Raw genomic sequence first — 25602 nt, forward strand, 5'->3', positions numbered from 1 at the left:
ATGTTGCTGTTCTTTCTATATAGATGGGCCAAAGAGCGCCGGGTGATGCTGGTGATGTCGAACGAGCGGAAGAAGTGGGTTGCCGTCCGACCGCTGCCATCCTGCAGAAACATCCCACAGCAGTACGACGTGAGTAAAGGACTTGCCTTTCTACAGCGCCTTTCACATCCTCAGGACATCCCGAAGCGCTTTACAGCCAATGAAGTACTTTTGAAGTGTAGTCACTGTTGTAGCGTAGGGAAACACAGCAGCCACTTTGCGCACAGCAAGATCCCATAATGACCAGATAATCTTTTGAAATAGTGGCCGTGGGGTCTTTTGTGTCCACCTGAGAGGGCAGACGGGGCCTCGGTTTAACGTCATATCAAGAAAGACGGCACCTTTTTAAAAAATTCATTGATGGGATGTGGGCGTCGCTGGCTAGGCCTGCATTTAGTGCCCATCCCTAATTGCCCTTGAGAAGATGGTGGTGAGAAGATGGTGGTGAGCCGCCTTCTTGAACCGCTGCAGTCCATATGGTGTAGGTACACCCACAATGCTGTTAGGAAGGGAGTTCCAGGATTTTGGCCCAGCGACAGTGAAGGAACGGCGATACAGGTCCAAGTCAGGATGGTGTGTGGCTTGGAGGGGAACTTGTAGGTGGTGATGTTCCCATGCGTCTGCTGCCCTTGTCCTTCTAAGTGGTAGAGGTCGCGGGTTTGGAAGGTGCTGTTGAAGGAGCTTTGGCGAGTTGCTGCAGTGCATCTTGTAGATGGTACACACTGCAACCACGGTGCGCCGGTGGTGGAGGGAGTGCAGCACTCCCTCGGCACTGCACTGGAGCGTCAGCCTAGATTTTTGTGCTCAAGTCTCTGGAGTGGGATTTGAACCCTCAACCATCTGACTGTTGAAGTCCTTACTTCTTAGCTCTGGGTAATGACTCAATACACTCTTGGATTCGTCAGACGGCCAGGCCTTTTATTTCACTTGCAAGGGGAATCAGTACCTCCACTCAAGGGGTGAGGCTACTATTCCAATGATACAGCGTAAGCGTTCCATATTTATACAGTGTAACAAACAAGTTTGATTGACATTCCTTTGTTCCTCTATCAGGATACATTTTAGATTAATCATCAGGTCTTATGACATATTGACAGAAGGATCCTGGACACATAAGTCAACCATTAATCTATAACAGGGCATGAATCGTGTAACCGGAGGTCCTCTTTAATCTTAATCATGTATTGGGAGGCTAGGTTTGCTTACGGTCACAAGTTGTCAGGTCACTGGTTACTTCAAAACGGAACCCATTGTTTCACTTCTACATTCTCATTTGGTGGGCAGACATCTGTTCTTGGCTGTAATCCAAGTACGTGCAATAGCTCTAGTTACACATCGACTCTTGACCGGTGTCAAGTCTGAAAACTTTTACCCAGCAAGCACCTGAAATTAACCCCTTATAATATGTAGATTTCCTCATGACTCCGAGGCGAGAGAGTGCTACCCACTGAGCCACAGCTGATACACAGGGTAGTCCTGGAATGTGAGTGGTCACGTTGTTCTAATGGCAGATTAGCCATTGCCCTTCCCCGCTTTGGAAAGGTGCCAAAAAGATTAAATGTTTGGAAGAATCTGCCTTGGCAGATTAGTTGAGACACCGACATCGGGGAGGGGGGCGGGGGGCGCAGTCAGAGTGTAGCTGGATGTTACCATGGACACAAGAGGCAACAACTCCAACAGGTCACATGGCCTGTTCTTGTAGGTCTCTCTTCTCAGGCTGCGTTTCCGGGCAACGGCGTGTCCTCTAGTGTCCAGACAACGCAGGGAAGGGGGTGCGGTGTGATTGGACACCACGCACCCAGGATTCTGCCAGTCAGTGGCAGGCAGGCAGGGCGGCCTTCGAGCTCAACGCTGACGTTCCTGGCTCATGAAGACGTCGCCGGATAGCCCGCGTGCGGCGATGTCATCTGGTGGCACAGAAGGATGACCTCAGCGGGTGCACTAAAAGCCGGAAGATCCCACAGTGTCGCTAATCAGCTCCGCTTTTTCTCCCGTTTGGACGCCTTTAGCTGGAGGTCACTTCAGGCTGTGCTAGTGGCAGCGTCAGAGGCCAGCGCTTGGGGTCTGCCACCATCCAACACAAGGCCTTCGTTGTGGCGATCAATACTCTTAAAATAAATCAATCTGCTCTATTTTCCAGTTATGTATACATGTTGCAAATGGGAAGAAGTGCCAGTATATTGGAAACTGCTCATTTGCTCACAGTATTGAGGAGCGTGATGCCTGGACATACATGAAGGACACCAAAAGTGAGTAGATTTGTGTTGTTTTAAATAACAACAGAAAACGCCGGAAAAACTCAGCAGGCCAGGCAACATCCATGGAGAGAGAAATAGAGTCAACGTTTCAGGTCTGGGACCCTTCGTCAGATGTTCTGATGAAAGGTCCCAGACCTGAAACGTTAACTCTATTTTCTCTCCACGGATGTTGCCTGGCCTGCTGAGTGTTTCCAGCGTTTTCTGTTGTTATTTCGGATTTCCAGCATCTGCAGTATTTTGCTATCGTATTTGTGTTGTTTTAACTGTGTTGTAAAAAAAAGTTTCCCCTAATTTTCCCCTTTCTCTTTCCTGAAGGCACTGACTGTTGCTGGCTCTGTCCCACGAGCAGCAGCAGCCCTCTGCGACATCGCCCAAGTATCCTAATGCCTTCCACCACCTCGGGACGTCCCAAAGCGCTTTACAGCCAATGAAGTACTTTTGAAGTGTAGTCACTGTTGTAATGTGGGAAACGCGGCAGCCAATTTGCGCACAGCAAGCTCCCACAAACAGCAATGTGATGATGACCAGATACAGGAAACTTTCGTTTAAACGGAGGTTAAATCTCCGGAATGCTCTATCCACCGGCAAAATTCAGGAGTCGGTTCAGATAACTTTTTTTTACTTTTTGTTGCTTTTTTTCCTCCATTCCTGGCTCTGCAAGCGTCTAGCTGAAGCTGTTGCTTAGCTACAGAGACACTTGCAAGCTGCGCCGATTGTTTTGAAGCTGTTGCTAAGCAACAGGGTTTGTTGCTAGATACGGAGCTCAGAAGCTCCGTATGTTTTAACATTAGCGCTGGTTTCTCCGGCAGTGTTGATCGACCGGCACCAGCTCGGTTCCGTCAGTGCCGGATACCAGAAAGTTTCCTGTAATCTGTTTTTAGTGATGTTGGTTGAGGGATAAATATTGGCCCCGGGACACCGGGGAGAACGCCCCTGCTCCTCTTCGAAGTAGTGCCGCGGGATCTTTTACACCCGCCTGAGAGAGCAGACGGGCTCTCGTTTTTAAAAGTCCCATCCAAAAGACGGCACTTCCGACAGTGCCGCACTCCCTCAGCACTGCCCTGGAGTGTCACCAGAGTGGGACTTGAACCCACGACCTTCTGACTCAGAGATGAGAAGCGCTCCCACTGAGCCATGGCTGACACCAAAAAAAATGATTTTTTTGGTAGGCACAGCAGTCGAAACCCTCTCCCAATCCTACTCCCAATCCCCGTTTCAGGCCCGGGCTAGCTCAGGCGGTAGAGCGTGAGACTCTTAATCTCTGGATTGTGGATTCGAGCCCCACGTTGGGCGAGTTGAGTTTTTTTCTATAGGGATCGAGGGGTATGGGGAGAAAGCAGGGACGGGTACTGAATTTGGATGATCAGCCATGATTGCATTGAATGGCGGAGCGGGCTCGAGGGGCCGAATGGCTGACTCCTGCTCCTATCTTCTATGTTTCTATGTTACTGCTTTAGCACAGGACACGTTGGAGCTGAAACTCAGTGGGGCTGTTGTGTGTAAACCAAGTCCTTACATTTGACACATCTTCTGTGCAGTGCATGACATGCAGCAGGTGTACGAGATGTGGCTGAAGAACCATGTGGCTGAAGAACCAGAAGGCAATGACGACTGGGGAGGCAACAGAACTCTCCACCAAGCAGAGCGAGAAGCAGATCCACATGCCCACCGACTATGCCGATGTGGGGGTACGTGTGGGAACTAACGTTCTTGGGACAATTTTTTTTTTTTAAAAGAAAAATAAGTTGGGTCTCGAACAATCATTGGACTCTTTCTGTTAAAGATGGTGGCAGGTTGATTATGAATGACCTGAGATGCTGTGTAACCAACAGGCCAGTGACATTGGCAATACAAGTGCGGTACTGGGCAATAGTATCTACAGAGTATTGCGGTGGTCCACAACCTGGAACCCCACCCGCCCCCCCCGTGCAGAGGGCCTCGCGGGGAATCGCAGGCATGCAGCCTGTGGTTTTCCAGCCATTCACTTTAATTTTCCTGGATTGGGAAATCACCCATTGCATGTTTTAATCGTTTTCTGTTGCTGCCTCTTTCTCTCGCTCGCTGTCTCTCTCTTTTGTTTGCTGCCTCTCTGTTTCTCTCTCTCTCGCTCACTTGCTGTATCTCTCTCGCTTTCTTTTCTCTTGCTTTCTCACTTGTCTCTCTTAATCCTCTCTCTCTTGCTTGCTTTGTCTCTCTCTTTTTCGCCTCCCTCTTTCGCTGTCTCTCTCCTTGCTCACATCTCTCTCTCACTTGCTTGTTCCCTTTGTCTCTCCCGCTTGTTTCTTTCTTCCTATCAGCACAAAGCACAGAATCAGAAAAGCCATCAGACCCGTTCTTCCACAGACCAGTTTGTCCTGTCATAGATTCCACCCAACCCGCTCAATATTCTGAAGGAGGCAACCAGAAACGGGTGAGCCTCCAGTATCAAACTCTGAGAAAGTTCCCCCATCACTCCACCGCCTCCACAGGAATTGGAGTAAAACTCCAGGACAATCCAACCATGCAGCTTGTTCAGCCCCGCCTCCGCCTCCATAAACCCCAGTGTTCACCATCGCAGCCAGCACTCTCGTTCCCCACCCCATCCCCCCTTCCCCCACCCTCCATCACCCCCTTCCCCCACCCTCCATCACCCCCTTCCCCCACCCTCCATCACCCCGTCCCCCACCCTCCATCCCCCCTTCCCCCACCCTCCATCCCCCCTTCCCCCACCCTCCATCCCCCCTTCCCCCACCCTCCATCCCCCCTTCCCCCACCCTCCATCCCCCCTTCCCCCACCCTCCATCCCCCCTTCCCCCACCCTCCATCACCCCCTTCCCCCACCCTCCATCACCCCGTCCCCCACCCTCCATCCCCCCTTCCCCCACCCTCCATCCCCCCTTCCCCCACCCTCCATCCCCCCTTCCCCACCCTCCATCCCCCCTTCCCCCACCCTCCATCCCCCCTTCCCCCACCCTCCATCCCCCCTTCCCCCACCCTCCATCCCCCCTTCCCCCACCCTCCATCCCCCCTTCCCCCACCCCCCTTCCCCCTCCCTCCATCCCCCCTTCCCCCTCCCTCCATCCCCCCTTCCCCCTCCCTCCATCCCCCATTCCCCCCACCCTCCATCCCCCCTTCCCCCCACCCTCCATCCCCCCTTCCCCCCACCCTCCATCCCCCCACCCTCCATCCCCTTCCCCCCACCCTCCATCCCCTTCCCCCCACCCTCCATCCCCCCTCCCTCCATCCCCCTTTCCCCCCCTCCCTCCATCCCCCTTTCCCCCCTCCCTCCATCCCCCTTTTCCCCCTCCCTCCATCCCCCTTTTCCCCCTCCCTCCATCCCCCTTTCCCCCTCCCTCCATCCCCCTTTCCCCCTCCCTCCATCCCTTTCCCCCCACCCTCCATCCCCCTTTCCCCCCTCCCTCCATCCCCCTTTCCCCCCTCCCTCCATCCCCCTTTCCCCCCTCCCTCCATCCCCCTTTCCCCCACCCTCCTCCCCACCCTCCATCCCCCCCCTTCCCCCACCCTCCATCCCCCTTCCCCCACCCTCCTCCCCCACCCTCCATCCCCCCCTTCCCCCACCCTCCATCCCCCTTCCCCCACCCTCCATCCCCCTTCCCCCACCCTCCATCCCCCTTCCCCCACCCTCCATCCCCCCTTCCCCCACCCTCCACCCCCCCTTCCCCCACCCTCCACCCCCCCTTCCCCCACCCTCCACCCCCCTTCCCCCACCCTCCACCCCCCCTTCCCCCACCCTCCATCCCCCCTTCCCCCACCCTCCATCCCCCCACCCTCCATCCCCCCTTCCCCCACCCTCCATCCCCCCTTCCCCCACCCTCCATCCCCCCTTCCCCCACCCTCCATCCCCCCACCCTCCATCCCCCCTTCCCCCCTCCCTCCATCCCCCCTTCCCCCTCCTCCATCCCCCATTCCCTCCATCCTCCATCCCCCCTTCCCCCCACCCTCCATCCCCTTCCCCCCACCCTCCATCCCCCCTCCCTCCATCCCCCTTTCCCCCCTCCCTCCATCCCCCTTTCCCCCTCCCTCCATCCCCTTTCCCCCCACCCTCCATCCCCCTTTCCCCCCTCCCTCCATCCCCCTTTCCCCCCTCCCTCCATCCCCCTTTCCCCCTCCCTCCATCCTGCTTTCCCCCCTCCCTCCATCCCCGTTTCCCCCCTCCCTCCATCCCCCTTTCCCCCTCCCTCCATCCCCCCCATCCCACCCTCCATCCCCCCTTCCCCCACCCTCCATCCCCCCTTCCCCCATCCCCCCTTCCCCCACCCTCCATCCCCCCTTCCCCCACCCTCCATCCCCCCTTCCCCCACCCTCCATCCCCCCTTCCCCCACCCTCCATCCCCCCTTCCCCCACCCTCCATCCCCCCTTCCCCCACCCTCCATCCCCCCTTCCCCCACCCTCCATCCCCCCTTCCCCCACCCTCCATCCCCCCACCCTCCATCTCTCCTTCCCCCACCCTCCATCCATCCCTCCATCCCCCCTTCCTCCATCCCTCCTTCCCCCGCTCTCCATCCCTCCTTCCCCCGCCCTCCATCCCCTCTTCCCCCGCCCTCCATCCCCTCTTCCCCCGCCCTCCATCCCCTCTTCCCCCACCCTCCATCCCACTCTCCCCCTTCCCCCCAACTGAAACGGGCCTGGAGCGAGCAGGATGAGCCGAGTCGTCTGTTACTAATTCCTTGCGTCCTTGAACATTAGCTCCCCCGGTGGCTCAGCAGGTTTACACAGGAATTGCCTGAGCTAGGAAGGTCACACCGCAATCCCTGATCTGTGACAACTTAACAGGTCTTACCCAGGGTGGCTACAACTGGTCTCAGCACTCATGGGTTAAAGAGGGGACAATTAGCTCGGAGTATTACTCCTGATGGCCACACAGGAACCCCTGTTGAAAAGTGGGTGTCGGCTACAATGCCCCTGCAGTGGAATGACCTATGAACACTCATTATCTAGCCCCATATGTAAGTAATGGATATACAGGTTAGTCACTGAAGGACACTCAATGTCTGTGGAATTGTACTCCAGCAAGGGGAGAAAATCATAGAATCATAGACACTTACGGCACAGAAGGAGGCCATTCGGCCCATCGTGTCCATGCCGGTTGACAAAGAGCTATCCAGCCTAATCCTACTTTCCAGCACTTGGTCCGTAGCCCTGTAGGTTACGGCACTTCAAGTGCATATCCAAGTACTGTTTAAATGTGATGAGGGTTTCTGCCTCTACCACCCTTTCAGGCAGTGAGTTCCAGACCCCCACCACCCTCTGGGTGAAAGAAGTTCTCCAACTCCCCTCTAATCCTTCTACCAATTACTTTAAATCTATGCCCCCTGGTTATTGACCTCTCTGCTAAGGGAAATAGGTCCTTCCTATCCACTCTATCTAGGCCCCTCATAATTTTATACACCTCAATCAAGTCTCCCCTCAGCCTCCTCTGTTCCAAAGAAAACAACCCCAGCCTATCCAATCTTTCCTCATAGCTAAAATTCCCCAGCCTCACAAATCTCCTCTGTACCCTCTCTAGTGCAATCACATCCTTCCTGTGATGTGGTGACCAGAACTACAAGCAGTACTCTAGCTGTGGCCTAACTAGTGTTTTATACAGTTCAAGCATAACCTCCCTGCTCTTATATTCTATGCCTCAGCTAATAAAGGCAAGTATTCCATATGCCTTCTTAACCACCTTATCTACCTGGCCTGCTACCTTCAGGGATCTGTGGACATGCACTCCAAGGTCCCTCTGATCCTCTACACTTCTCAGTGTCCTACCATTTATTGTGTATTCCCTTTCCTTGTTTGCTCTCCCCAAATGCATTACCTCACATTTCTCCGGATTGAATTCCATTTGCCACTTTTCTGCCAATCTGACCAGTCCATTGATATCTTCCTGCAGTCCACAGCTTTCTTCCTCGACTGTCTGTGTGGAGTTTGCACATTCTCCCCGTGTTTGCGTGGGTTTCCTCCGGGTGCTCCGGTTTCCTCCCACAGTCCAAAGATGTGCGGGTTAGGTTGATTGGCCATGATAAAAAATTGGCCCTTAGTGTTAGGGGGGATTAAATATGTGGGGTAACTGGGATAGGGCTTGGGTGGGATGGCTGTCGGTGTAGGGACCGGGTGCTAGGGTTTGGATGATCAGCCATGATCTCGTTGAATGGCGGAGCAGGCTCGAAGGGCCGAATGGCCTACTCCTGCTCCTATCTTCTATGTTTCTATCAACCACATGACCAATTTTTGTATCATCTGCAAACTTCTTAATCATGTCCCCTATATTGAAGTCTAAATCATTGATATATACCACAAAAAGCAAGGGACCGAGTACTGAGCCCTGCGGAACCTCACTTGAAAAGCCTTCCAGTCACAAAAACATCCGTCGACCATTATCCTTTGCTTCCTGCCACTGAGCCTATTTTGGATTGAACTTGCCATTTTCCCTTGGATCCCACGGGCTTTTACTTTTCTGACCAGTCTGCCATGTGGGACCTTGTCAAAAGACTTGCTAAAATCCGTGTAGACTACATCAAACGCACTACCCTCATCAACCCTCCTTGTTATCGCCTCAAAAAATTCAGTCAAGTTAGTCAGACACAACCTTCCCTTAACAAATCCATGCTGACTGTCCTTGATTAATCCGTGCCTTTCTCAATGACAATTAATACTGTCCCTTAGAATTTTTTCCAACAATTGGCCTATCACCGAGGTTAGTCTGACTGACCTGTAATTCCTCAGTCTATCCCTTTCTCCCTTATTAAACACCGGTACAACTTTGCCAGTTCTCCAGCACCACACCTGTAGCCAGAGAGGATTGAAAAATGATAGTCAGAGCCTCCACTATTTCCTCCCTTGTTAACAACGTGTTAAAGAAAAGAAAAGATCTTGCATTTCTATAGCGCCTTTCACGACCTGAAGACATCCCAAAGCGCTTTACAGCCAATGAAGTACTTTTGAAGAGTAGTCACTGTTGTAATGTAGGAAACACGGCAGCCAATTTCCACACGGCAAGCTCCCACAAAGAGCAATGTGATAATAACCAGATCATCACTTTTAGTGATGTTGATTTGAGGGATAAATATTGCCCAGGACTCCGGGGAGAACTCCCCTGCTCTTCTTCAAAATAGTGCCACGGGATCTTTTACATCCACCTGAGAGAGCAGACGGGGCCTCGGTTTAACGTCTCATCCGAAAGACGGCTCCTCTGACAGTGCAGCACTGCACTGGGTGTGTCCACCTCGATTATGTGCTCAACAACTTGCACTCATATGGCACCTTTAACATAGGAAAATGTCCAAAGGTGCGTCACAGAGGCGTAATCAGACCAAAATGGATGCCAAGCCAAAGAAGGAGCTATTAGAAGTGGTGACCAAAAGCCTGGACAAAGAACTGAGTTTTAAAGTGGGTCTTAAAGGAGGAGACGGAGGTTTGGGGAGGGAACTCCAGAGCCTCGGACCTGGACAACTGAAGGCTTGGCCGTCAATGGTGGGGCAAAGGGAAGGTGGGACACACAAGATGCCGTGGACCTACCACTCAGAGGGTGGTAGGTCCATGGAACATGCTGCCCCAAAAAGCTGTAGAAGCTACATCATTACATAAATTTAAAACAGAAATAGACAGTTTCCTAGAAGTAAAGGGAATTAAGGGTTACGGGGAGCGGGCAGGAATTTTGGACATGAGTCTAGGTCCGGATCGGTCATGGCCCTGTGGGTAGCGGAGCGGGCCCAGGGGCCGTGTAGCCTGATCCTGCTCCTATTTCATGTGTCTAATTCTGTTAGATTCAGGAGATGGTTCTGTGATAGTGGATTGGCGGTTAGGATCAGATCAGCCATGATCTTATTGAATGGCGGAGCAGGCTCGAGGGGCCGATTGGCCTACTCCTGCTCCTATTTTGTTATGTTCAAAGAGTTTGTGGTGGTGGTGGGGGGGGAGAGGTTGGTTGGGGGGAACGGGGGTTGTAGTGCTGGAGAAGGTTACAGAGATAAGGCGGGGCGAGGCCATGAATGGATTTGTAATTGGAGGCATTAGGAGACCAGGAGCTATTGTAGGTCAGTAAGGACAGGAGTGAGGGGTGAGAGGGATTTGATGCGAGGCAAGATATGGGTAGCAGAGTTTTGGCTTAGCTGATGTTTTCAGAGGGAGGATGATAGGCGGCCAGCTAGGAGAGCCTTGGAATAATTCAGTCTGGAGGTGACAAAGGCGTGGATGAGTGTTTCAGCAGCGGAGTTAAGGCGGGTGATGTTACGGAGGTCTCGGATAGCATATGGGAGCGGAAAACTCAGCTCGGAGTTGAATAGAACACAGATTGAAAACGGGCTGGTTCAACCTGAGACAGTGGCAGGGAGTGGGATGGAATCAGAGGCAAGGGTATGGAGTTTGTGGCGAGGGCTGAAGACGATGGCTTCAGTCGTTCCATTGTTTAATTCGAGGAGTTTGCAGCTCTTGCAAGACTGACTATCGGACAAGCAGTCTGAGAGCACAAAGACAGTGGAATGATAGAGAGGCAGAGCTGGCTGTCATCAGTGTATATGTGGAAGCTAACCCTACGTCTTCGGGGCAGCCTGTAGATGAGGAAGAGGAGTTTTTTTTTATTCGTTTTATGGGATCTGGGCGTCGCTGGCAAGGCCAGCATTTATTGCCCATCCCGAGTTGCCCTTGAGAAGGTGGTGGTGAACCTCCTTCTTGAACCACTGCAGTCCGTGTGGTGCTGGTACTCCCACAGTGCTGTTAGGGAGGGAGTTCCAGGATTTTGACCCAGCGACGATGAAGGATCGGCGATATATTTCTAAGTCAGGATGGTGTGTAACTTGGAGGTGATGGTGTTCCCATGCGCCTGCTGCCCTTGTCCTTCTAGGTGGAAGCGGTCACGGGTTTGGGAGGTGCTGCCGAAGGAGCCTTGGCGAGTTGCTGCAGTGCATCTTGTAGATGGTACACACTACAGACACAGTGCGCCGGTGGTGGAGGGAGTGAATGTTTAAGGTGGTGGATGGGGCGCCAATCAAGCAGGCTGCTTTGTCCTGGATGGTGTCGAGCTTCTTGAGTGTTGTTGGAGCTGCACTCATCCAGGAGTGGACCAAGCATAGATCTTTGAGGGACTCTAGAGATAATAGTGCGGGGGTGAGACGAGAAACCCATGCAGGTGATTCTCTGGCTCTGGATTGGGTAGGTAAGAGTGGAACCAGGTGAGGGCAATCCCACAGAGCTGGACAATGAAGGAGAGGTGTGGTTGACCGTGTCGAAGGGAAAATGCACCATGGCCACAGTCACAGAGGATGTCATTTGTGACTTTGATTAGAGCCATTTCAGCACTATGGCAGGGGCAAAAACCTGATTGGGGAGATTCAGACATGGAGCTGCGGAGGGCAACAACCGTTTAAGGACTTTGGAGAGGAAAGGGAGGCTGGAGATGGGGCAGCAGTTTGCGAGGACAGAGGGGATGACTGTGGTTTTGAAAGGGGGGAGACAGTACCCGAGGAGAGGGAACCATTTACAATGGAAGCCAACACGGGGGCCACGAAGGGAAGTTGGGTAGTCAGCAGTTTAGTGGGAATTGGTTAAGGGCGTAGGAGGTGGGTCTCACGGACAAGATGAGCTCAGAGAGGGTGTAAGAAGAGATGGAAGAAAAACGATGTGAGATCAGGGCTAGGACATGCTGGAGCATGGGAGGAGGTTTAGCTTGGTGGGCAAGGGGAAGGGGAAGAAGCAGATAATCAAATGATCTCAATCATAGTAACAAAGATGTCCATGAGCTCCTCACACTTGTTGGAGGTAAGGATAGAGAGGGCAGGGGAGAGGAGTTTAAGGAGATGGTTGGTAGTAGAGAGAAGTTATCTTTTTCCTCTGGGATGATCCTGCAATAGTGGTCGATTTTGGCAGAGGGGAGTGAGGCCCGATAGCACTTGATCTGGTCCAGCCAGATCTGGTAATCGGATAGATCAGATGTGCCAGAAACACTCAAGTCTACACCACTTGGGCTTGAGGGAGAGAAGATGGGAGCCGTGCCATGGGAAACGGCCAGGGTGGAAGAGAGTAAGAATTTCACTGGGGACGAGCATCAAGGGTGAAGGTGAGGGAATGGTTGAGCAGATCAATAGTTGCAGAAGTATCGTGGTGAATTAAACACTTAATACTGTAACATTTTGATGTTAAAAACCTCCGGTGCAATCCATGGTTGCCCAATAAGCTGTGTGCTGGCACCAGAGCAAAGCGCCGGCATGGACTGGTTGGGCCGAATGGCCCGTGCCGTATATCCTATGTACTTTAGGCCACTTTTTCTTGCCAGCTCTCCTGCTGACTGCTCCTAGGTTGGTGTTCTCCAAGGCCGCACTTCCTGTGTGATCCTGGACAGTCAGGGTCAGTAGGCTACCTGCCGATGGAGCACAACAGAGCCGCGCTCAATCTGAACTCACCCAATCTCAACCCACGTGCACTTTGCAGCAAAGTCAACAGATATTGACCAGGAGCAGGAGACCAGTCTGATCTCCATTCCTTCCTTTATCTAGTCCCGGGAGGTCGAGGCTTAATGCAGCGCTCCTGGTTGCTACCCTGAGGTAGCTACACCAGCACAGACTGGAGAATTGATCCATGGACTTTAGCTCAAGTGTGCCATTAGTGGGAGCTCCCAATTCCATTCTGTCATTGTCCTCCCTCTCCATGGCAGCGTCTTGTCTTTAGCCTTGGGCCTCCACCAATGACACCATCGTTACCTGCACGTTTGTAGCAGCTTTAAGCAAGGTGAACCCCCGCCCCAATGCACTTCACGGAGAAAAGGAGAGTGGGCAACAGACACCAAACAGTAGCAGCGAAGGGGACCAAGGGCCATGGTCAGAACGATGGTCTTTGAGGAGGTTGTGGAAGGTGAGCAAGGATGAAACAAGGCAGAGGGATTTGGGAGTTGAATTTCAGAGTGATGGGGCCATGATGGCTGACGGTACTGTCAGAGAGAGTGGATATGGGGATACAGAGCAGGTCAGATTCAGAAAAACCAGAGTGTGCAGGCTGCGATGTAGCACTGAAGGAGGTTGCCGAGATGGGGAAAGGGGGCCAGACCATGAAGCCATTTGATGGTCATTATTGCCACGGAAATAACCCTGGTTCAAGGGTGTACATTGGTTCAGCTTCTCCCTTGCCCCCTCTAACCTGCTGTGTCATCGCATTCTGACTAGATGGGCTACCACTGCTGGCTTTGTGGGAAAAACAGCAACAGCGAGAAGCAGTGGGAGAGACACATCACATCAGAGAAGCACAAAGACAAGGTGTTCAACTCCGAGGATGATGAGAGCTGCTGGCAATATCGCTTCCCTATGGGAGAATTCAAGCTGTGTGAGAGGTGAGGCATGGGGGGGGGAAATGGAAGGAGGACAAGAACTGTACAACCAACTGTGCATGGGACGGGCGCAAAAAAAAAAAACCATCGGCCCGGAATTTGCAATCCTGATGACGGCGAACTGGCAACGTTTGGAACTGACCGCCGGTTCAGGGTTTAGCGCACGTGCAGCGTAACGCGGTAACCCCCAAGTTGCGGTCTGTCACTCACACCGCGGACGCAAGCTGTGCTGTGGCCCCCTCCCCTCCCACAGAGCCGTCAATCGCTGTAATCACTCAAATCGGGGAAACTGGCGGAAACTTCGGCTCTTCCGCAGTAATTACGCTGTTAAATTCCTCATTAAAAGTTAGACCCCAAGGGATTAGGTGTAACTGGGGTTTTAACAGGGTCTTGACTGTTAAACAAAGGTTATAGCCCTGGATTTTAATTTTGTGCAGTGTGAAATTTATCCCTTGAATAAAATGTAATTTTTTTAAGGAACTTTAAAAAGAAATTGTAATTTTTTAAAAAAAGTTTGTTCTGGTTTGCCTTTTCCCCATGTGAGCTTTGTTTTGCTCTCTCTAACAATTTTTTTTAAAAGTCAGAATTTTAGGAGCTTACCCACTTCCTGGCTGGCTGGCTGTGAGAATTCTGCCTCTTGATTGGCTGCTTAGCCAGCTTGCTGACGTCACAGCAGCTCTTCGCTGGGAAACCCCATTAACCTCCGTTGATTTCAGTTGCGCTTCGGCAAGCGCAAAATTCCTGACACACAGAGATCGCTTCGGGGCCTAGCGCCTTTGCTCCGCCGCTTAACCGCAAATTCCGGGCCGTAGTTATCCGTCATCATTTACGAGCGGTTATCGCTATAATGTGGATGTAGCACAGTCTTAAAGGACCAGCCAAAGGTGAGATATGTGCACAGGGTTATTTCAGGTGACTGGGGAAAGGATTATTCTGGTCATTGTGTGTAACAATACTGTAATTGCATTTAGGATTTCCACTGCTCGGTATTTTCATTTACGGTTTCATCATTGTTTTCATTTATGATCTCACTGGAAATATTGAACATAAATGCACTTTTACCACCCCCCCCCGTCATGATTTGACATAGAACAAGCCACCCCATCCCCCCCAGTTTGGTTTATGGACAAATAAAAGCAAAGACCCATAGTTCAAGATGGAAGAATAGAAAGACTTTCATTTCTATAGCGCCTTTCATGACCACCAGACGTCCCAAAGCGCTTTACAGCCAATGAAGTACTTTTGAAGTGTGGTCACTGTTGTAATGTGGGAAATGCGGCAGCCAATTTGTGCACAGCAAGCTCCCACAAACAGCAATGTGATAATGACCAGATAATCTGTTTTAGTGATGTTGATTGAGGGATAAATATTGGCCAGGACACCGGGGACAACTCCCCTGCTCTTCTTCAAAATAGTGCCGTGGGATGTTTTATGTCCACCTGAGAGAGCAGACAGGACCTCAGTTTAATGTCTCATCCAAAAGACGGCACCTCCGACAGTGCAGCACTCCCTCAGCATTGCACTGGAGTGTCAGCCTAGAGTTTTGTGCTCAAGTCTCTGGAGTGGGACTTGAACCCACAACCTTCTGACTCAGAGGCGAGGGTGCTGCCCACTGAGCCACAGCTGACATGAGAATGCCACTAAGGTTCAAAGAGCAGGTCAGAAGATGAGATAAGTGAAGTAACCGTTAGATGGCGCCATGCTTAAGTTTTAACAGCCTGAAGTTTGTAGGAAAGCAAAGTAAAACTGAAGGAGGTGAGGACTCCGAGGGTTTGGAGGTACTGGGAATGAATGAGTTAAAGTGGGAGATGGTGCAAGGAGTCAACACAGGAGGAACAAAACAGGAAAGTTCAGTCAGAACGCTGTCCGCAATAGCACAGTCCGCACCACTTACCCCGTCACTGCGTATCCCGGACAGCCACCTATATCGGGCAAATAGCGCTAGCCATTTGTCAGTACCATAAGCGTCACTTACAGAGGTGCCCCTTAAACCATATTAGGCGTGCCGGCTAGTTCGGGCAGTTCAAGCAGCTGTTGGCACCTCTCTTTAGTCCCATTCACTACGTCCTGTAACGGGACACATTCCGGCTCCGTTTTAAGAGTAACACGCAGCAAACCTTGCTGTTACCGCTGACAGACGAGAGAGCGGACTCGGCCCATTGAAGAACTTGTCCTCCTGCAGACACCTTCTGTCCGCCCCCATCACTGTCTTGACTGCCTCTTCAGCGGTCCCAGGGCGTGTGGAGAAGTTAGAGTCAGTGAAGACTTTGCACTGAGTAATGGCACTGGGGTATTTAAGACGGTAAATGGAGAGACGGCGGATGGAGATTCTCTCTGTGCTTTCGGTGCAGCTAAAATTCCTGTTGCTCCCTCGTCGGGTTGCCCGCCACAGGTTACACCGGCCACCGTGTATAGCGGGCAATTTGCGTTGCCACTAATGCGCTCGCTATAAGCACTGGGGACTGTATCAATAGAGAGAGACCAGTAGAGTAAACGATGGAAGTCAAAGGGTGTAGACCATGTGACCATTCACCCAAATGATAGCGGGACTAAAAGGGTTAAATTACGAGGACAGGTTGCTTCGACCAGGCTTGTATTCCCTCGAGTATAGAAGATTATGGGATGATCTAATTGAGGTAATTAAAGGAGTTGCTCAGGTAGATAGAGAGAAACTATTTCCTCTGGTGGGGGGAGTCCAGAACAAGGGGGCATAACCTTCAAATTAGAGCCAGGCCGTTCAGGGGTGAGGTCAGGAAGCACTTCTTCACACAAAGGGTAGTGGAAATCTGGAACTCGCTCCCCCAAAAAGCTGTTGAGGCCAGGGGGGGTCAGTTGAAAATGTCAACACTGAGATTTTTGTGGGGTAAGGGTATTAAGGGTTATGGAACTAAAGCGGGTGTTATAAATCTCATCATCAAGAAACTACTTATGAAATAATGCTGGACGGCCAGCTGGTGGCGCCATCCAAGGAGTATAAATACTCGGGCGCGGGCCCTAGTTTTCCAGGGACATTTTGTAAGACAAGGAACTAGTGAAGTACAAGTAGACCTCCATGTTCTGAAACAAGTTGATTAAAGCCTTGCTTTACACCCAAACCAAGTGCGTAGTGAGTTTTATTACGTCAGCGGGTAAATGGAGTTAAGATACGGATGAGCCATTGGGAATTTAAGGGGAAGCTAGATAAACACACAGGGGAGAAAGGAATAGTAGGTTATGTTGATGGGGCGAGATGAAGAGGGGGTGGGAGGAGGCTGGTGTGGAGCATAAACACCGGCACGGACCAGTTGGGCCGAATGGCCTGTTTCTGTGCTGTGCGTTCCATGTAATTCCATGATCTAATTGAATGGCGGGGACAGGCTTGAGGGGGGGGCTGCATGGCCTCCTCCTGCTCCCATGGTTCTGTAATTGTATCTCTTTCCTTTCCTCAGACAAAGGAAGAAAAGCTGCCCTGAGGGCGATGACTGCCGGTGCGCCCACAGCCAGTCGGAGCTGGACGAGTGGCTGGAGCGCAGGACCTTCCTGAAAATGAAACTCGCCAAAGCCAAGAAGGACATGCTGATCGCGCCGGATGACGACGATTTCGGCAAATACACTTTTTTGATGAAGGACTTAAATTAATAAGATAAAAACCGGTTCAGTTTTAAATTGTCGCTGCAACCTTTAAATTTTAAAGAAAACTGCGTTTGGTAAAATGGTGGACAGAGTCATGAATCGTGACCTCATTACACCGAGATAACGCCTGTTGCCTCACGTGCTGCATTTTTCCTCTCGTGCTTAAATGCAGTTGTAACAGGGCGAGAGCACCTGTCGAGCAAAAAAAAATGTGTTGCCGATGGGTAGGATACTGCTGTGGATGGGGGTGTGGGGTTGGGTTGGGGGGCGGGTGGGGGGGTGGCGAGGTCGGTAGGTTTGGCGTCTGTACACTGACAGATTGGTTTTTAAAAAAAACCACGCTACGTTATAGCCATAAGGAACGGCTCCGTGAATTTACCCTAGGACAGGCTGAGCCACAGCAACCAGAAAGGCTCCAGGTTCAATTCACGGACTGCACTGTGTTAGCTTAATCGCAGCTGGCGTGTCAGTACTGGGGAGGGAACCCCCATTGCCTTCAGGGCAGTTGGGGCTAGAGAGAAAAATGGTTGACCGGGGTTCCACCTCTGATAGTTAGCTAACCATGCCTGCTGGACATACGTGTGTGTGTGTGTGTGTGTGTGTGACTATTTTGCAGCGAGTGCTAGTACACTGACCATATCTAAACAGTGGCCACTTGGGCATGTTACCATGCAGTGCTGCGGAGAGAGAAAACATTGCAAAAGCCTCAATGAGAGGGAGCATGATGATGAGGGAGAGTAGGTGTTAATTTTACCAGAGTGAGATACGTCAGAATAGTTTGGGGGCGGGGGCGGAATTGGGTTGCTTTGCGCCTCCCGCCTGGGCGCGGCGCCACTAACGCCTCCCGTGAAATTCAGCGGGAGGTTAGCGGTAGCCGGTAGCGCCCCGCGGCGCTGCGCCTCCGGCGATGACCTCTTCGCCACGCGCAGCACCCCAGCCGCAAACTTCGGCCGTGCCCTCTGACCTACCGTCGGATGCTATGTTCAACGGGGTCAGGGTGGCGTTTGTGCGGCCGCGGCGGCGCAACTTAACGGGCAGGTGCCGGGCGGCCATTTTTTTTCTGACCGCCTGCCAGCGCCCACCCCCTTCCGCTTCTTCGTACGAGGAGCTGGCCGTGGTCGCTCAGCCTGGCACACTTCCTGAGTGCCGGGCTGTTTTCCTGGCACCCCGCTCCCCGGTGGTCCATCAGGGCCCCGGTGTGCGCTGCGCGAGGCCCCTCCTCTACGGCCTACTCCCGCTCTTCTTACATTCTTATGACGTAGAATTCTATAGCACAGAAACAGGCCATTCGGTCCAACTGATCTGTGCCGGTGTTTATGCTTCACAGCAGCCTCCTCACACCCGACAACATCTAACCCTATCACCATATCCTTCTATTCCTTTCTTCGTCATGTTCATATCTCGCTTCCCCTTATTCGCTATTCGCCTCAACTAATCCTTGTGGTCGAGAGTTCCACATTCTCACCACTCTCTGAGTGAAGCTTCTGCTGAATTCCTTATAGGATTTATTAGTGACTATCTCATATGTATGGCCCCTAGTTATGGAATTCCCCCCACAAGTGGAAACATCTTCGCCACCTCTACCCTGTCGCATTCCATCGTAATTTTAAAGACCTCTATCAGGTTACTTCTCAGCCTTCTCTTTTCTACAGAAAGGAGCGATCGATGTAACTGTGCAAATGCAAGTTGGTGCATTACTGCACACACATTAAGAATATAAGAAATAGGAGCAGGAGTCGGCCATTTGCCCCCTCGCGCCTGCTCCGCCATTCAATGAGATCATGGCTGATCTGATCTTGGGCTCAGTTCCATTTCCCTGCCCGCTCCCCATAACCCTCGACTCTCTTATTGTTCAAAAATCTGTCTATCTCCACCTTCAATATATTCAATGACCCAGCCTCCACAGCTCTCTGGGGCAGAGAATTCCACAGATTCACGACCCTTTGAGAAGAAATTCCTCATCTCCGTTTTAAATCGGCGACCCCTTATTCTGAATCTATACCCCCGAGTTCTAGATTCCCCCACGAGGGGAAACATCCTCTCTGCATCTACTCTGTCGAGCCCCCTCAGTATCTTATATGTTTCAATAAGATCACCTCTCATTCTTCTAAACTCCAATGAGTATCGGCCCAGCCTGCTCAACCTTTCTTCATAAGTCAACCCCTTCGTCTCAGGAATCACCTGACACATCCCTACAACGAGCGTTGTGGCACAGCGTGACACTGAGTAGCGTCAGTTCGTGCTAAGTGAGTGCCCCATTCCTCGCACTATTTCGCTCGCACTATTCCACATCCCAGCAATTAGCGGTGAAAAGTTACAACTATCTGCATATTATTAACCACTGACTGCATAAGTACCACACGTTCACGTTCTGTGCAATATGTCCCAAGACTAATGCTCGTAGTAACAATATGAAATGCTGTACTTTATAGATTAAGACACTTCATGTTCCAGTTAAAACTAAGCAAGAAAGTGCAACATTACAGAAATGTCTTTCTTAACATTTGAGGGAGTAGTGCGGACATTAGTGCGAGGAATGGGACACTCGTAATACTCAACCTCACATTGCACCAGAATGGTCCATTGTAGGCAAGTGCCAGGCAACACACGGATTCATATGAAGCACTGTCTCAACGGGAAGAGCTGGGCTTTCAGCAGGGAGTGACAGAGTTGGGGAGAAGGCCAAAGGCAGAGTCAAAGAAAGACATTTTAAGAAGGCTTTTGAAGGCAGGGAAAGAGAGAGAGAGTTAGCGAGGTGAAGTGACTTTTAGAGGAAACGCAAGTGTGAACCTTGGATCAGCTCATGGCCTCAAATTTTGAGTTAAGTTGCATAGGAACAGGAGGAGGCCGTTCAGCCCCTCGAGCCTGTTCCGCCATTCACTTAGATCATGGCTGATCTGTATCTTAACTCCATCTGTCCTCCTTGGTTCTGTAACCCTTAATACCCTTCAAACATATTCCAGCCTGTACCCTCTATAAAATATCCAGGTGAAATTTGGAGCTGATGATTTTAGACCATCGGCTCCTTTTCTCCCGCCAGGGACAGCTGAGAGCAGGTCGCACGACCGAATCACGTCATTTGAGCTGAAGGGACACTGCGCCGTGAGTTCTGAATTGCAGTTATAAGAACATAAGAAATAGGAGCAGGAGAAGGCCATTCGGCCCCTCGAGCCTGCTCCGCCATTCAATAAGATCATGGCTGACCTTCTACCTCATCTCCACTATCCCGCCTGATCCCCATATCCCTTGATTCCCTTAATATCCAAAAATCTATCGATCTCTGTCTTGAATATACTCAACGACGGAGCCTGCACAGCCCTCTGGGGTAGAGAATTCCAAAGATTCACCACCCTCTGAGCGAAGAAATTTCTCCTCATCTCAGTCCTTAAATGGCTGACCCCTTATTCTGAGACTGTGACCCTTGGTTCTAGACTCCCCAGCCAGGGGAATCATCCTCCCTGCATCTACCCTGTAAGAATTTTATATGTTTCAACGAGATCACTTCTCATTCTTCTAAACTCCAGAGAATATAGGTCTCGTCTACTCCATCTCTCCTCATAGTACAATCCCCCCCATTCCCAGGAATCAGTCTGGTGAACCTTCGTTGCACTCCCTCTATGGCAAGTCATGTCGAGTTTTATTTTTGCAGGAGTATGGTGCTTAAGGGAAGAGATTTGTTATCATGCCGATCCGCCCAGAAATCAGCATTTTCATTGCGTCTGAGAGTGTTCTCTGTGAAATCCAGGTAATCGGGTATTGAACTACGTGACACTCGGGAATTGTAGGAAATCACAGGATTCCACACCAAGTCACTTGCCGTAATGAAGCTATACTCTCCTTGTAACACCCTATATTCATGTGGCGAGGTGCGGGGGTGAAAGAACCAAAAGCTACATTGATGATTATACATTTTGGGTAGTTAGGGGAGTTCTCTTTTCCATCCTAGTGATTTGACGGATCGGCTTCGAGTGATAATTGAATGTAATGTGAGGGCTTCGCTCTCACTGAGCAGTATGGGTCAGCTCTGCCTCTGTTAGCACAAAACTGGTTTTCCCAAAACGTAACGCAAATGTCTCAGTATTTCATTATTTACTGAACAACAACAACGGCTTGTATTTATATAGCGCCTTTAACATAGTAAAACGGCCCAAGGCGCTGCGCAGGAATATTTTAAGACAAAAAATTTGACACCAAGCCACATAAGGATAAATTAGGGCAGGTGACCAAAAGCTTGGTCAAAGAGGTAGGTTTTAAGGAGTGTCTTAAAGGAGGAGAGCGAGGCGGAGAGGTTTAGGGAGGGAATTCCAGAGCTTAGGACCTAGGCAACAGAAGGCACGGCCGCCAATGGTTAAGCGATTATAATCAAGGATGCTCAAGACGGTAGAAATAGAGGAGCGCAGATATCTCGGGGGGGTGGGGGGGGGCTGAAGGAGATTACAGAGATAGGAAGGGGCGAGGCCATGGAGGGATTTGAAAACAAGGATGAGAGTTTTGAAATCGAGGCGCTGCTTAACCGGGAGCCAGTGTAGGTCAGCGAGCACAGGGGTGATGGGTGAACGGGACTTGGTGCGAGTTAGGACATGGGCAGCCGAGTTTTTGGATGACCTCAAGTTTACGTCGGGTCATCCAAAACGTCGGGTCATGTGATTTTTGTCTCGCGTGTGTTGGACCAGATACGTCGGGAGTCTATCGGCAGGGCATGTACCTCCCCTGAGGTCTGAGAAACAAACACTATAGGCCCTAAGCACTTGTGAGTTAAGGCAGTGGTTTACGGGCCGACCCATTTGGTGAAGTGCTGTACGGAAGCTGGCAGGAATCAGCTCGTGCGTCAGGTCATTTTGAGGATGGGATTGCCGAGTCCAAAGTCTTTTACAGGAGGCAGGATCGGTGGGGCAAGAGGGTGAGATCATGCCCTCCGTTCTGAAGTCTTATTTTTGCCACAGTTGAAAATTCGCTGGAAACCTTAATAACTAAAGATGCCTCTGCCCTGACTAGGGTCGCCAACCCTCCAGGATTGCCCTGGAGCCTCCAGGAGTTAAAGACTATTCTTCAAGGTGCTGCTGTGAGCAAAGACCCGGGAGAAAAATCACAGGGGCGGTTAAAAAAAAAAAGAAAATGGTGCCCCTATTTTTCATCTGCCGTCTCCATCACATTCTGCTTGATGTCATCAATTGGCATTATTTGTTGAGGAAGTCGCAGTGATAGAGAGCATGTGTGCACTGGCTCTTCGCGTGTGGATAGCTTGGTGGTGGCCGAACCTGTTTGTGTGTGTCTCTTTATGTCCATTATGCTGTGCAATAAGAATGTGGTTTTTTTCATTATTGACACCCCAGAATACTAATGTTTTCTAGTAAACTTTTGTTTACTAGTTATATAAAAAAAAATTGGACGTGGCTGTTTGATTGACAAGTCAAGAATCATCCAATCAGGTAATCAGTCTTTTCGCTTTTGCTGTTGGTGCGGGCATGCCGCGAGGTTGGACATGTCGCCTGACCAATGGCGGGACAGGGTGGGGGCTTGGCGGCTGGAGGTCACAGTAGCATAGTGGTTATGTTACTGGACTAGTAAGCTGGAGGCCTGGACTAATGATCCAGTAGATATGAGTTCAAATCCCACCACGGCAGCTGGGGAATTTAACTTCAGTTAATTAAATAAATGTGGTATAAAAAGCTAGTATCAGTAATGGTGACCATGAAACTACAGGATTGTCGTAAAAACCCATCTGGTTCACTAATGTCCTTTAGGGAAGGAAATCTGCCGTCCTTACCCGGTCTGGCCTATATGTGACTCCAGACCCACAGCAATGTGGTTGATTTTTAACTGCCCTCTGCAATGGCCGAGCAAGTCACTCAGTTGTATAAGGTGGCTCACCACCACCTTCTCAAGGGCAATTAGGGATGGGCAATAAATGCTGGCCTTGCCAGCGACGCCCACATCCGAGGAACGAAGAAATAAACCTCCAGGAATATGGCCAACCAGCGATGGCAATCCTAGCCTCGTCAGAAGCAGAAGGAATTGGAGGAAGCAAGGCTTCTGCTTTAAACGGAAATGGAATTAGGCGGCCCGGCTCGCAATGTAAAAAATCTCCAGGTTTGGGCAAGTGACAGAACCTGACTTGGATAGAGGGGTTTGGGGGGGCGCGAGGGAGGTGAGCCATTAAGGGAAGTGCCCGCTCTCTAACCATCCCATCCTTGAGATCGTGAGGTGACAAATTACTCACAAAAAGGAGAAGGGAACACTTTCATTCTTTTATGTATCTTAAAATAAACTATTAAATACGTTGCTCACTGAGAGTCGATGAGCGTGTCTGGTGTTAGGACGCAGTTAACTGATAAACCTGGTTCAGTAAACTTTTTTTCTGCAACCATTTCTTACTTTAAAACCTTTCTAAGCAAGAAAGGTGCGAAAATTGGAAATTATGAAATAAGTAATAATTGCTTCAGATGTGCATTCTTTCAAATAATGTTATAAATATTATACTGTTGATGGGGTTATGCAGTTATAAGGAACTGTACTTAAATTATAACATGATTTATCATTGAAGAAAAGCAGGATAAGACTAATCTGTTTCCAGTAAGCTTGAGTACTGGTTAGTGTTTGGCTGGTAATGAAAATGGGAGGCATGAGTGAAATAAATAGGAGGCTCGAATGCATTTGGGACTCAGAAAATAGGGTAAAAATAAGGAGTTGCCTTGGGATGCTACATTTGGCCTCTGCACACACGGACTAGGAAATCAGCTAGAATTCCTGGTCACTGTCCTGCTGGAGGGTGGACATCAGCTGAGGTTAAGATTGGCTGTGATGCCATCTGCAGTCAAATAGCCTGCTGGATCGGACATGAGTGAGAATGGCCACTTAGGTGAGGTAGCCGGCAGGCTGCCAGAGCCCCTGTGGAACTACACCCCTCCCTCTTCAGGAGAAAATTTGGGACCGATTAGAGGATTTTACGGGGCCCAGCCAGGGTTGGTGTACCAGGGAGCATTATGGCCTGGGATTACGCAGCAGTTCTGAATGTCGCCTGTCTCATCTCGTCACCCTGGGGAGGCTGAGCAAGCTGGGCAGAAGCCTGGAGCAGGCCAGCAGGCTTCACACTTTGCTCAGGACTGGCATGTGGTTCACTGGGGGATCTAAAGGAGAAGGAGGGAACAGGGACCAATCTAAATGGATTCCATTGCATGGCCAATGTAACCAAAAGTCTTATTAATTAATCTTACAGTGGAAAAAAAAAATGGTGACCTGCCACGGTCGATTTGATGGGAGGCATTAATTATCAGGAGTGATTAGAGAAACTGGGATTATTTTCACTCGAAAAAGGAAGGTTAAAAGGAGATCTGATAGACGTAGTCAAGATTTGATGAAGTAAATCGGGGGGGGAAAACAGTCAGTAAATTGGTAATTAGAGGGCACGGATTTAAGGTCATCACTAAAGGAATGAATGGAGAGATTAGGAGAATGTTTTTATGCAGAGGGTTGTTGGGATAATGAACTGCCCTACCAGAACCCACAATTGCTTTTAAAATAGAAGTGGGTACATATTTAAACTGTTTTATTTAAAAGGGTGTGGGGAGGGGGCAGATGAGTGGAGAATTGGCATGGGCCGAATGGCCTCCTGTTGTGCTGTAGAGTTCTATGCCCCCACCACCCCCCCCCCCCCCCCCCCGTAAATTTTCCAATGTCCTCTCTCCCTCGCTGGGAGTGCGATGGGGCGGGACGTCTGTGCGCCGATCTCCCTCGATTTGTCACAAATCCCAGAGGCGGCTGATCTGGACAGAGCTGATTGGACATTGACCCACGTCCTGCCACCAATCGGCTAGAAATGTCTTTGGAGGCCCGGGATGCTCGTGGCGGTGGTGGTGGGGCAGCGGGTCGTCGCAACCTGCGGAGTTTTAAAGGCAGGGTGCACTTAAAGGGGCAAGGGCAGGGGGAAAAAATTAGATCATTTGACTGAAAGGGCATCCAGCATGGATGATGTAAAAATACTACAGAGTGCTTGGTTTGAGTATAAAACAAGGCTTTAATCAACTGTTTCAAAACCATGAGATTTCTAGTCACAATCACTAGTTCCTGTTTACAGAAACATCCCGAGCAAGCTGGGCCCACGACCGAGCATTTATACTCCTTGGACGGCGCCACTAGCTGGTTGCCCAGTGTTACTTCATGAGTCATGATAAGATTCATGACAATGGGGAGGAGGGGAGGGCATGGTAACCAAGCCCAACTCTGTGGTCCCCTGATGGCCACAAACGAGCCATGTTCCAGCAGGAATCACAGGATAGTAATCCAGGCAGGGAAGCCCAGCAGAGTAGCCTCCGCCCCCCCCCCCCCTATAACTAATGGACATTGAGAAATAACAACAGAAAATGCTGGAAAAACATAGCAGGCCAGGCAACATCCGT

At 50.7% G+C, this 25602-nt stretch overlaps 1 protein-coding gene across 1 annotated transcript in view; it reads left to right on the forward strand.

Moving 5' to 3' along the window:
* LOC147099007 (zinc finger CCCH domain-containing protein 7B-like) overlaps positions 1-17239 on the forward strand; it is a 34819-nt gene extending 17580 nt beyond the window's left edge. The window contains 6 exon segments of the mRNA XM_085969531.1: positions 24-129; positions 2180-2288; positions 3836-3894; positions 3896-3985; positions 13434-13597; positions 17023-17239. Coding sequence (XP_085825657.1) covers positions 24-129; positions 2180-2288; positions 3836-3894; positions 3896-3985; positions 13434-13597; positions 17023-17212 — 718 coding nt within the window. The 3' untranslated portion in view covers positions 17213-17239.
* Positions 17240-25602: the final 8363 nt, after the last annotated feature.

This window comes from Somniosus microcephalus, chromosome 28 (genome assembly GCF_052327205.1).
Source record: "Somniosus microcephalus isolate GS21.2 chromosome 28, FLI_Smic_1.0, whole genome shotgun sequence".
In the NCBI taxonomy this organism is placed as follows: domain Eukaryota; kingdom Metazoa; phylum Chordata; class Chondrichthyes; order Squaliformes; family Somniosidae; genus Somniosus; species Somniosus microcephalus.